At 40.6% G+C, this 13765-nt stretch overlaps 1 protein-coding gene across 1 annotated transcript in view; it reads left to right on the forward strand.

Annotated features, from left to right (window-relative positions):
• Positions 1–13765, forward strand: part of CWF19L2 (CWF19 like cell cycle control factor 2) — a 119895-nt gene that overhangs the window by 87596 nt on the left and 18534 nt on the right. The window contains exon 13 of the mRNA XM_028105944.2: positions 9589–9801. Coding sequence (XP_027961745.2) covers positions 9589–9801 — 213 coding nt within the window. The remainder of the gene's footprint in view (positions 1–9588; positions 9802–13765) is intronic.

Consider the following 13765-nt stretch of genomic DNA (forward strand, 5'->3'; position numbering starts at 1 on the left):
TCATGAACGTCTTGGTTGATGTAGCTAGCCTAGAAGCAAGCAGCCCTCCAGAGGCCCATTCATGAATTATGATACATTATATTAACTGTCCCAACAATTGTCCTGTATTATCAGGAAAAGATTAAATTAAGTTCCACATATTATGTTTTGAAAGGCAGGAAAGTTTATAATACTCTTTGAGAAATTTCCTTTCAAAATGACTGCAATAAGAAATGTTTTTATACTTAAATGGAAAACCCTTAACTGATGGGAAGTTTAGCTGTTCAGAAAAACTTATTCTACCAGTTTATATTAATGGTTGTATTCTAAACCTCAGTCATAATGTGACATCGCTCACATTATTATCAACCATTAATCATTCTCTAATAAAATGCTGACTTCTTTATTTTCTTCCCTTGACAATTCATTCAAGAGGTTTCGCTTTGACTCTGATGGAAGGTGATAGGTGTTCCAAAGGAATGTTTAAAAGAGAAGAAGCTTTGGCATGCTCAAATACTTACATTCTGGTTTGGAAGAGTTGTTGGAGAGGGTAAGAAGAAGACTAATGATGAGGGAGGGGAGGAAGAAGCCGTGAGTGCCATGGCTAAGCAGACTGCAGAACCTGCCTATCCGGAGTATATGAAATGGGGCTGGGGTCCAGTGCATGGACGGCAGGGCTGGTTTATATGGAAGCACATGTACACTCCCAATGTAGCAGGACGGAGGAAGTACTAGCCAGGCATTTGCTTGGAGGGTTTGTAGGTTTCATGGTAGGAAGATGAGCAAGTTCTTGTCTGATTTTTGAGGTCATCTGCTGAGAGTGAAGAGGAAAATTGATGGCGTGTCCAAGGCTTGATGGTGATCTTCTGAAATAGTCACGGTGGAAAATGGAGGTTTTAAAAATTTTGTTGACGAGCCAGTTCAGCTTATGAGTTCGTAGGGAAGCCAATTGCAAAATTTAATGACTCTTCTATAACATGGCAGCCAGAGGGTAAGACCAGAGAAGGAAGATGGTTGACTACATTCAGATTGGACTATCCTAAAATAATACTGTTGGATTTGGTCATTAGAGAAACTGGACTGGAGCAGAAAAGGAGTAGTTTTATTTTATTACATTAACTTTCAACCACCATACTATACAATTGACATTTGAAATGTCTGAATTTCATATACTGTTATATACTGTTTTTGCACAATGGTTAATACTAAAAAAATATTCTTGGAACATTCTTGAAGAAATGTATAAGCAGAGCCTCTGAACAAAAGCAGCTTGTTATTGCTATTTATAGAAGGTTAAATCTGTGTCAGTCACTTTTCAATCAGAGAAACAGAACTAATAAAAGGCACACAGACACAGGGAACAGGGATTGAACTTAGCAATTTTGGAATCTCGGTAAGCAGCCTTTTTAAGGCTGTGTGTTTGCGTCTTTAAGTCCAGAGGCAGGCTCTTGGGGAGGGAAAAGCAATGTGAAAGAGAGGGGGAGCAAGAAGAAGCTGGAACCGAGCTGGAGCTCTCAGGATGGACGGGAAACACTTGTCCGTTCCTGTTGCCTGTGACCTTGGTAGTGTGGCTGTCCTTTAGACCAGGCCAGGAGCTAAATCCCCACATCTGACCCAGAGCTCGGGGAGGCCGAGAGAGGATGGAGGGGTTGGGGGGGCAGTTGCATACCCGGCTACTGTGCTGTGTAAAAGGAAAGTGGACAGTGTAGGCTCTAAAATGGCAAGACTTCATGTCTCCTGTAAGAATTTCTCCCTTCGCCCACCCTAACCAGAAATAGACAGAAAAGGGATGTCTGGTAAATGTCTGTCAGAGTAGTCGGATTGACAGTAACCACAACCCGGGTATTTTTACCTTGGCATGTCTCCTTAAGCCGTATTTAATCTCCAAATAAAGAAAATAACAAAGAAGTCATGCTTCTAACATGATACAGCTGTCCCACTTACAACCAAAAACATGCTATCCCTTTCCCCAGAGAGAATACAGCTACTTTTAACATTGATGGTAGATGGTAAAGAGATGAGAGAGGGAAAGAGAAGAAACAATTCTGGCTAATATTTAAATGTATATTCACATATGAATTCGTATCAAAGTAGTGAAGAGGTGTTGGAACTGTCATGAAACTGGGTATGTGGCTTTAGCTGGCATTTGTAACTGCTTTCCTTGCTGCCCACTCCATATTCCTTTTGCCCACAGCAGCACCCTAACTGCTGCTCATGGTTCCTTGCCTGATGGGGTGGACCCGAACCTTTGTTTACTAGTGGTCCTGCCTTAATTTGAGTTGTTGTCGTTTATCACTGACTTTAGTCCTAGGCCATGAGAATTATACTAAGAGGTGCCCTAAAAGGTCTCCTACATTCAAGTTGCACGTCCCCTTGCCTCTGTTAGGTAGCACCACCCAGTGTGCCCTAGTCAGAATCAGCCGCTCCAGCCAGCGTAGGGACCCCCTTCTTTGCCTTTTGCTTTAGTTAAAGGACTAAGGAGCCAGAGCAGTCTGGCGGCCATCTCCGTGTCAGGTGCAGTGAGTCATTGTGGTGTCCCTTGGAAGAAGGATTCCTCCCTTTGGGACTAAGACCTGTATACCAGTAGGGCCTAAAGTCACAGGGATGGGAAGCAGAAGTTTCGCTAGTGTATCAAACGCAGTAATAATGAGATGGGTCACTGCTATTTTCCTCTAGCTTCCTAGACCTGTGAATCCTGCCAATGGGAGAGATAGTGTCACAGTTTGGATGTTGATTTAGAGCCCACGGTTCATCCTGGAGCACATTGCCCTGGCCCCAGTAGGTGGCATCCAGCATTTTTCATTAAGTCTAGAAAAGGCCAGCTTACTGTTCTGGTCAGCTAGCTGCCTCAGGATGATGGGGAACATGATAAATTAAATGGGGCTGGACCATTGCCTGGTGATCGTCATTGCATGATGAGTGCAGTGGGCCTGGACCTGTGAATTCAATGGGCATGGACCCATGGCCACATTGTATTTGCTGTGAAATTGCTTCCTTGGTCAGAGGAATGTGTGTGATACCTTGATGACAGAAGTCCAGAGATGGTGGTTTTGGCAAAAGCATTGCATGCAAGGAAGGAAATCCATCCATATCCAGGGTAGGTGTCTATTCCAGTCAGAACGGGGTGCTTCTCCTTCCGTGACGGAAGCAGTCCATGTACCCAACCTGTCCCCAGAGAGCTGGCTGATCCTCGTAAGGAGTGCTGCCATATCGGGGGCTCAGTGTGGTCTCTGTTGTTGGCAGTTGGGTATTCAGCAGTGGCTATAGCCAGATCAGCTTTGATAAGTGGAAGATCGTGTGGCTGAGCCCCCACATAATTTCTGTCCCCACCTGACCACCCTGTTCCTAACCTCATTTGCACAAAGGTAGCAGAGCTAGTGCCATAAATGTTTTCACCAGCGCCACAAATGTCTTCGTGCTCTGTATCAGTTTGGAGAGATCCATCCACATATCTCTTCCCCAGACCTCCTAGCTGCTAATTCTCTGATTGGGTTCTGTCCAAGGCTCTGACCATCCAACCAAAGCATTAGCCATCGTTCACGAATCAGTTTAGACCTGTAGCTCTGGCCACCTCTCCTTCCGGGCGAAACGAACAACAGATACACTGCTCAGAATTCTTACTGAGAGGATTTCCTTTCACTGCTGTCCTTCTGGGCCATCCCAGTGTGGAGCCCGGGTCCTGCAGCCGTGCACTTGTGGCTGGGGCCTGTGTACCGGGCAGAACCATATGTTTAAACATGTGAATGTATGGCCTACATTTAAATTTTTATAGTTTTTTTGTTTGTTTGTTTGAGATCTAGGATCTGACCAGGGTTTGTACGTTGTATTTGGTTATTGTGTCTCCGGAGTGTTAGACTCCCCAAGACTACCCGCACTTCTGACACCGGCTGCAAGTTCAGGGATCCCCGAGGCCACCCTTGGGGAATTCACCAAAAGCTGTTACACTCACAGTTGAGGTTTATTACAGTGCAGGAATACAGATATAAAGTCGGCCAAGGGGAGAGGTGCATGGCGCTGAGTCTAGGAGGTTCCAAACATGAAGCTTCCATTTGTCCTCTCCCAGTGAGTGGTGGGCAGCACTCACTTCTCCCAGCAGTGGTGTGTGAAAGATACTCAGAGTACTGCCAACTAGGGAAGCTCACCCGAGCTCTAGCGTGCAGGGTTTTTGTTGGGGTTTGGTCCTGTAGAAATGGTTTATTGCCTGTGAGGGTGACCTGAGGGGGAGCTGATGCTGTGTGGCCCAAGCCTGCACCCTAAATCACATCGTTAGCATAGACTCTGTGGTGTGACCCAGGGCCCCCAGGTCAACAGAGCCACTCTTAACAGGCAGGACATTCCGGGGGTTTCCAGATTTCCTTGTAAGGGCAGAAGGCAAGGGCCAGACCTTTCTTTGGGCAATGTTAATTTTTTATTTAACAGCTTTCTTGAGATATGATTTATGTGGCCTACAATTCACCCATTTAAAGTGTACAATTCAGTGATTTTTAGCATATTTACAGATATGTGTAACCATCATCATAGTCAATTTTAGAACATTCTTATCACCTCACGAAGGAACCCCATAGCCTTTAGCTGTCACCCACTAACCCTTTCAGCCCCCTTCCGTACCCACCCTGAACAGCCACAGATCTATTTTCCGTCTCTGCAGATTTCCCAGATCTGGACATTTCATGTATAGGATCGTGATTTTCTGTGACTGGCGTCTTGCACGTAGCATGATGTTTTTACGGTCCTTGTAGCAGGTGTGAGCGCTTCCTTTCTGTTTCGCAGCCTCCTGATACTCTGTTGGACAGATTTTACACATGTTGTCCATCTGCTCATCAGTCGATGGGCATTTGGACTGTGTCCATCTTTTGGCTGTTATGAATAATAATGCTGCTATAAAGATTTATGTAAGGTTTTTGTTAGACATATGTTTTCATTTCTCTTAGGTATATACCTAGAAGTGGGATTATCGGGTCATACAGTTATCCATATGTTTAATTGTTTATTTATTAGTTTATATTTGAGGAACTACCAGACTATTTTCCAAAGAAACTGTACCATCTCACATTCCCATCAACAATGTATGAAGGTTCTGATTTCTTCCCATCCTTGTCAACACTTGGATTCCAGCCATCTTGTGAGCCTCAAGTGGTAACTTCATTGTAGTTTTGATTTGCATTTTCCTGTGCTGATTGGCCACTTGTGTACCTTCCTCGGGGAAACGTATGCTCAGAACCTTTGCCTAATTTTGGATCAGGTTGCTCGGTTTTTGTTTGTCTGTTTTTTTTGCTATTGTTGAGTTGTAGGAGTTCTTTATATCTTTTGGATATACGATTTGCAAAGATTTCCTCCTATTCTGTGGGCTGCCTTTTCACTCTGTTGACAAGTGTCCCTTGGTGCAACAAAGTTTTTATAAGTTTGATGAAGTCCAGCTTGTCTATTTTTCTTTGTTGCGTGTGCTTTTGTTGTCATAACCAAGAAATCATTACCAAACTTAATGTTAGGAAGCTTTTCCTCTATGATTTTTTGTCCAAGAGTTTTAGAGTTTTAGTTCTTAAGTTTAGGTCTGTGACCTGTTTTGAGTTAATTTTTATATATGGTATAACTTAAGGGTCCAACTTTTTTTTTTGGCATGTGAATATCCAGTTTTCCCAACACCATTTGTTTAAGAGACTGTCATTTCCCCTTTCAATGGTCTTGGCACCCTTGTTGAGAATATTTTGAGCATATATGAGAGGGTTTATTTCTAGGCTCTCTTCTATTCCGTTGGTCTGTTACACCGTTTTGGTTGCTGTAGGTTTGCAGTAAGTTTTAAAATCAAGAAGTGTGAGACCTCTACCTTTGTTCATTTTCAGGATTATTTTGTCTCTTTGTAGTTCCTTGAGATCCATCCCATATGAATTTTAAGATGGATTTTTCTATTTCTGCAGAAAACATTATTGGGTTTTTGATAGGCTTTGTGTTGAATCTATAGGTCGCTTTTGGTGATCTTTGCTCCTTTCTTTGATGTTTTTTAATGTCATAACTATTTTATCACATTTTTCTGACTTGTTTGAAAAAGAGATTTTCAGAGTTTTAAAATATGATGTATGAACTCCAGCTTGTAGCATCCATCAGCTTTCTTTAGGACTCCATCTAAATGATGACAGTCTTATTTTCATACCCCTCTTTTCTTTCTTCACCTCCTTTCCACCAGCAAATGTTTTGCTTTTCCACTTCGTAGACTCAATTCTCCACTTTCTGTTAACATTCTGTCCATTGAAAATTTTTTGTTATCAAGTATAGGAAGGTGGTGGCATGAAGGTCACAGAAGATGTGTACATGATTTATAAATTAAAAGCATTTTGGATCAAAGCCCAAATGGAAGATAATGGGGAAAATTCAAATAATTAAGAGGGCATAGGAGGAGGGAATTGTAGTTATGTTGAAAATTCAGTTTTATATTGTGTTGAAGAATTATGCAGATTTAAGAGACAAGACTGTACTCTATTTAATTCAAAACTATGAATAAATCAGAGAAGTTTGGCAACATCCATGGAGCATAGATTTAAAGAACAGAAGTACTGTCTTCCATATACAAAGGATTTGATTTGAATTGAATATATTCCCTGATCACTCATGAGCTGGTTTTTTTTTTTTTTAAGATTTTATTTATTTATTTGAGAGAGAGAGAGAGAACGAGCAGGGGGAGCAGCAGAGGGAGAGGGAGAAGCAGATTCCCCGCTGAGCAGGGAGCCCGATGTGGGGCTCGATCCCAGGACCCCGGGATCATGACCTGAGCCGAAGGCAGACACTTAATTGACTGAGCCACCCAGGCGCCCCATGAGCTGGTTTTTAATAACAGTGCCTTTATAGCAATATATCATATGCGGCACAGGTACATGTGGAGGTATGTATTCTGCTCCTACTAATACACTTCAGCAGAGAGGGACCTACTCGATGTCTGTGTTCTGATTAGTACCTTCACTCAGTTGGGTGTATTTATTCTAGGTGAAATTTAAGGTCTCTCCTCATTCTCTATGCTGCTTCATAGACTATATTTAAAGTATACCCTTTCTGTCTTTTAAAGATGGATTTCTTAAGTGAGAGAGGCTCACTGTATGTCATACACTCTTCATTTTTACAGTCAGATAACCTGTGTTGGATTCCTGCTTCTGTCTCTTACTAGCTGCGTGATTTTGATGAAGTTTTTAGTCTCTCTTAAGCCTCGTTTTTTAAATCTTACAAGTGAGGATGACAGTTCCTATGTTGTAGGGATGTTTGGATGAGAGAGTACTTAAGGTTTCTGTTAGTACCTAGCACATGGTTGGTCACTCTGAAAATAATTAGTGACTAGTTCTGATATTTTTCAAAATGTAATATGTTGTAGTTGAGATCAAGGTCTGAAGTTAAAATAATTGTAATATCAGGGCAGTTCATGTAAATGAACCTGCAAGAATAGAGAGATATATGCAAGGATTAATATGGAGAAAAAGTAGAAGATAAAAAATAAATTCTAGTATAGACAAGGAAGCTAATGTGCTCGGAGAGAATCCTTACTACTAATAATTCGTACCTAGCTTCTAGTTTTTACCTGGTTCTATCAATAATGACATTTTAGAAATCTTGTTTACATTCTATTTTATGTTCTATTTTTTTTTTTTAACTTTCTTAAGGTGGTGTTGATACTATTGATTTGAGGCCTTTCTTGTTTTCTGATATAGGTGTTTGGTGCTATAATTGTCCCTCCCACTACTGCTTTAGCAACATCCCACAAATTCGCCTGTATTTTATTGCATTTCTAAATACTTTCTGATTTTATTTATTTATTTGATAGATACATGGGTTATTTGGAACTGGGCTGTTTAATTTCCAGATACTTGGCAATTTTCCATGTGTTTCTGCTGGGATTTCTAATTTAATTCCATTGTGCTCAGTGCACATACTTTATGTTAGCTGAATCCTTTTAAATTTATTAGGACTTGTGTTGACCATGACCATGAATGTCATCTCTTGGTAAATGTTCTCTCTGCACTTGAGAAGAATGTGTATTCTGTTGATGTTGGAGAGACTTTCTGTCACTGTCAGGTCAAATTGGTTCATAGTTTGTTCAGGTCTTCAATATGCCTATTGATTTTCTCCTTGTTCTATCAATTATTGAGAGAGGGGCATTTAAATCTCTGGCTACATTTGTGGATTTGTGTTTTTCTTCTGCAGTTCTATCAGGTTTTTGCTTCATATATTTTGAAACTCAGTAATTAGGTATATAAATTTCAATATTGTTATGTCCTCTTGATGGTGTAACCCTTTTATCATTGTGAAATGACCTTTTATCTCCTTCAATATTCTTTGCTTTGAATTCTACTTTCTCTGACATAAATTCAGCCATTCTAGCTCTTTTCAAATCTTTCTACATGTCTGATAAAATCCAAGCATCTTGCTATTGCTTTGTATTTGATGATAAAAAAGACAGAGAGTTCTCTTTTGGCACTTAGTAGACTAAATAGTACTCAGAACTTAGTCTAATGGAAGAAAAACCCAGTTAATGAGAAGTTATGATAAAGTGTGGTCATCTTGAAACTGATGGGAGTACAGTACCAGCGGATCTTGGAAGATCCAGGAAAGTTCTTTTTTGGAGGCAACAACTAAATCGAAGCCTTAGATTGAAAAAGGAGTGGGAGTAGAATGGCACAGTTGAGGGCAGAATTGGTCAGAGAGCAGTGTGTTGTGAAGCCTGAAGGTAGCAGTGTTTTGGGGACTGAAAACAGGATGATGACCAGCGCCTCAAGTTAAGGATATAATCAGATATGACCAGAACGGTCATCAGTGCCAGACTATGAAGATTGTAATAGTAATGGTGGCTCACTTTTGTGAGTCCTTCCTGTGTGCCAGGCAAGTGTTGTGAGGATTAAGCAAGATAACCTTTTAGGTAAATAGTATTGTTAGAACCATTGTGAAATGAGGAAGTGAAGTGTGCAGGGAGCACAGAGAGTTTAAATAACTTGCCCAAGGCTAAGACAGACAGGAGCTAGAACTTCACCACAGTTACTCTGACTCTATAGAGAGTCCTGGCTTTTAACCATTATGCTTGTCTGTGTCTATGATTTTGAAGACAAAACAGAGCCTGAACTTGATCCTGTTCACAATGTGGAGTTCTCTGAGGACATAAATAAAATAAGTAAATAAAATTTGTGTTTTAAAAGCATCACCCTGGCTATAGTTGATGTTTGGGGAGGTGCAGAGAAGCTGCCCAGAGATAGAGTTGAAAAATGTTTATGTTCTCTGTGAAGCATATGCTGATTTTAAAATGAAAGTAGTGCTTAACTTCTCTGTAGTTCAATTTCCTTATCTAGTAAATGGAAACGATAATGGTCTCATTCTCGCGGGGGGAGTATAAAACAATCACATTGCATAAAATTGTACTGGGCAGATACACGATAAACTCGAGCTGGGATGATGATGATGTTGTTGATGAGGATTGATTGACCTTGAAAATCAAGCTTAAGTTTTTAATCATGTTTTTCTTCTTTTTTTTTTTAATTTAGAAGTTTTACTGTAGAACTTACAGATAGGACTTCAGTAGCTACAGTACAATAAAATGTTAACCACTGCCTTCTCCCCACTACTGTCATTTTGGTTTTTCAGTTTATGGGAAAAACAGATGGAGACTATTACACTCTCGATGACCTGTTTGTCTCCAAAGCAGCTGAGAGAGAACCTTCTGGTGAAGAGGAAGAGAACCAGAGGAGGAAAGCAATTGCTGAGCACCAGAGTCTGGCTGCACAAATGGAAAGATGTCTGTATTGTTTGGACAGCTCTCAGTTTCCCAAGCACCTCATTGTTGCCATAGGTGTTAAGGTAAGAAATAGAACATTTATTGTCCTGAGGAACTGATGTAGTGCTTTGTGCAGATTTGCCTCTTTCTTGAGACGCTTAGAGGATTCCAGTTTGTCTTCTTCTCTTATTCTGTGTTTCAAATATTTTTCTTTTCTAACTTCCCATGATTCTTAGAATCTTTTTTAGAGCGAGTGTAAATATTTAGGTGACATGAAGCTCACATTTTGTGTGATTCTGCCCATTAGAGAAGCAAAATTGGGAAGTGCTTGAGGCTCTGAACTCTGGAGCCGGCCCACCTGGACTCAGCTTCTGGCTCTGCCCCTTACCAGCTGTGTGACCTTATTCTCATGGTCGGCACTTGATACTTAGTATTAAAATCACTTCAGAAATACTCAGGCTAAAGTGGTTTCTGCTCCTTCCCTTACTTTCTCATAGAACCTATTTGTTTCTTCATAGAATATCTCATAATTCAAAAAATTTTACTGTATTTTACTCACTTATTGAGTCCCTCTCCTAATAGTATGTAAGTTCTATGAAGAACAAAAAGTAAGTCTTAGTCATCATTGTACACTAAGCATGTATCCCGTTGTTTACCAAACATATATCCCATTGTATGTCAAGAATATGTGTTTGTAGTCACTTACTTCAAGAAATATTTGGCAACTTACACTTAAATATAAGTAAATAATTATTGTGTACCTGATACATACCCTTATGAGTAACTGGGGAAAAGTAGACTCAGATGTACTTTTGGAGCTTGTGTTGTAGTAAATTGGGCAGAAAATAAAGTAGTAATTGTCCTAACTGAAGAAGAGTGTTGTCCTAAAGCAAATGAAGCATGGAAATGGGATAAAATGATGGGACTTTTTGAGACAGTGGTTAGAAGGCCCCTTTTAGGAGGTATTTTAGTAAAGCTACGAAAGAGAGAAGGCGCAGGCGACATGAAGATAGGAATGGCCCCTGTTTGGGGGGGGCCTCTGGGAGTGAGGAGCCCTGAGGGGAGCACGTGCTGGGCGTGCACGGAGCGGGGAGGCCAGGGCAGCTGGAGTGCAGCGGGAGGGGAAGTTGAATGAATGAGTGCTAGTTCAGGAACTGAGAGTTTGGGCACCACACATATGCATGTTTATTGATTAGTTTGTTTCTCACATACACGTGACATACACCTTATGTATCCAATGAACTGGCGTTGGTGTTTCCATTCCAACTCTAGTCTTTAATATTTGTAGGTTGCTAAGACTGTCGACTTACCAGTTTATATTTTGGTTTCTTTATTTCCTTACCCTTCTTCTGCTTCTTTCTTTCCTTCCAAACTTTACCAAAAAGGTAAATGTAAAACTCCCATTTAAAATTTATTCAATTAAAAAAACTCCCACCATAACCAGTAACTTGTATTGATTTGTCTGAATTATTTCCCAGACCTTTACATAAACAGTAAAATTTTTGTAATTACAACATTATACATTTTTCATTCTTCTTCAGTCTGACCCCCATCTTTAAAAAGTGTAGGAACAGATCAAACATAAAGCGACATTTAAATGTTTCCTACTGTACCTGAGGAGAAGTTTGGAGTTTTTCCAGTGGGTCCTTCATGTCCCTGGTGCTGGGGATGGGCTGTATCCAGGGAGGCACACAGGAGCTGAGTGCACGGACCTGCTGTTGGCTTCCTGCTGGGTAGGCTGCATCCCAATGTAGGCACTTCTCAGTCCACTTGTGAAAGCAGACGGCTGGCCAGTGAACAGGCGTTTTCTGTTTCTTACAACCTGTCTTTCCCCGTTTTCCTTGGTGGTCCTCTTTTGCAGTGGGGTAACCCACGCTTTCCAAGCAGTCTTGTCTAATGGTATTAAATCCTTCTCTTTGCCTATAACTTCCCAAGAGTTGGCTGATCTGTTTGTTCCCTTGTGGACTTGTCTTTGCACTTTGGTTTCATTTAAAAAACCACTTGAGCCTCTCCTTTCCCCACCTATGCTTTATTGTGCTATCTTTGCTCTAGAAACTACCATCAACATTCAGCTTTTTGTCTTGGAATATTTTAATGTAGAAATATTGATTAGAAGGAATTTTTTCTGTGTCCTACAATATCTGACGAATGGGTCATTTAATACATGTGAATAAACAATAACGAATTATTCCTTTTAGTTATTACCTAAGTTAATCATATATGATTTTGAGTTTCTAAGGAATTACTTTGCCATTTAGTTGAAACAATAAATAGTATTTCAAAGCAATTCAGTAATTCTCCATCACCCTGAATTTCTGATATTTAAAATTGATGTCTTCAATGCAGATATATTAATGAAGCTATATTAGTACTCATTAGAGTCACAGAGTTAGAAATAACTTTTGATCATCAGCTGTCCCTCCCTTCTCCTTTTTTAAAAATAAAAATCTTCTTCCACCTTGTCTTAACACTGTGCTTTACTTTTTTTTTAATTTAATTTAATTTTATTATGTTATGTTAGTCACTATACAGTACATCATTAGTTTTTTTTTTTGGTGGTGGTAATTTTTTTTTCTTATTATGTTATGTTAATCACCATACATTACATCATTAGTTCTTGATGAAGTGTTCCATGATTCATTATTTGTGCATAACACCCAGTGCTCCATGCAGTACGTGCCCTCTTTAATACCCATCACCAGGCTAACCCATCCCCCCACCCGCCTCCCCTCTAGAACCCTCAGTTTGTTTTTCAGAGTCCATCGTCTCTCATGGTTTGTCTCCCCCTCCGATTTCCCCCCCTTCATTCTTCCCCTCCTGCTGTCTTCTTCTTCTTTTTTTTTTTTTAACATATAACGTAATATTTGTTTCAGAGGTACAGATCTGTGATTCAACAGTCCTACGCAATTCACAGCGCTCACCATAGCACATACCCTCCCCAGTGTCTATCACCCATCCACCCCATCCCTCCCACCCCCCACCACTTCAGCAACCCTCAGTTTGTTTCCTGAGATTAAGAATTCCTCATATCAGTGAGGTCATATGATACATGTCTTTCTCTGATTGACTTATTTTGCTCAGCATAACACCCTCCAGTTCCATCCACGTCGTTGCAAATGGCAAGATCTCATTCCTTTTGATGGTTGCATAATATTCCATTGTGTGTGTGTATGTGTGTGTGTGTGTATATATATATATACACATACCACATCTTCTTTATCCATTCATCTGTTGATGGACATCTTGGCTCTTTCCACAGTTTGGCTCTTTGTGGACATTGCTGCTATAAACATCGGGGTGCACGTACCCGTTCGGATCCCTACATTTGTATCTTTGGGGAAAATACCCAGTAGTACAATTGCTGGATCATATGGTAGCTCTATTTTCAATTTTTTGAAAAACCTCCATACTGTTTTCCAGAGTGGCTGCACCAGCTTGCATTCCCACCAACAGTGTAGGAGGGTTCCCCTTTCTCCACATCCCTGCCAACATCTGTCATTTCCTGAGTACATCATTAGTTTTTGATGTAGTGTTCCATGACTCATTGTTTTTGTATGACACCCAGTGCTCCATGCAGTACGTGCCCTCCTTAATACCCATCACTGGGCTAAGCCATCCCCCCACTTCTCTCCCCCCTAAACCCCTCAGTTTGTTTCTTGGAGTCCATAGTCTCTCATGGTTCGTTTCTCCCTCTGATTACCCCCCCCCCATTTTTCCCTTCCTTCTCCTAATGTCCTCCATGCTATTCCTTATGTTACATAAATAAGTGAAACCATATGATAATTGACTTTCTCTGCTTGACTTATCTCACTTAGCATCATCTCCTCCAGTCCCATCCATGTTGATGTAAAAGTTGGGTATTCATCCTTTCTGACGGCTGAGTAATATTCCATTGTATATATGGACCACATCTTCTTTATCCATTCATCCGTTAAAGGGCATCTCGGCTCTTTCCACAGTTTGGCTATTGTGGACATTGCTGCTATGAACATTGGGGTGCATATGGCCCTTCTTTTCACTACATCTGTGTCTTTGGGGTAAATACCC

Source organism: Eumetopias jubatus, unplaced genomic scaffold (assembly GCF_037043125.1).
Source record: "Eumetopias jubatus isolate StellerSeaLion01/CBP00866 unplaced genomic scaffold, mEumJub1_p1.0 scaffold_13, whole genome shotgun sequence".
Lineage (NCBI taxonomy): Eukaryota > Metazoa > Chordata > Mammalia > Carnivora > Otariidae > Eumetopias > Eumetopias jubatus.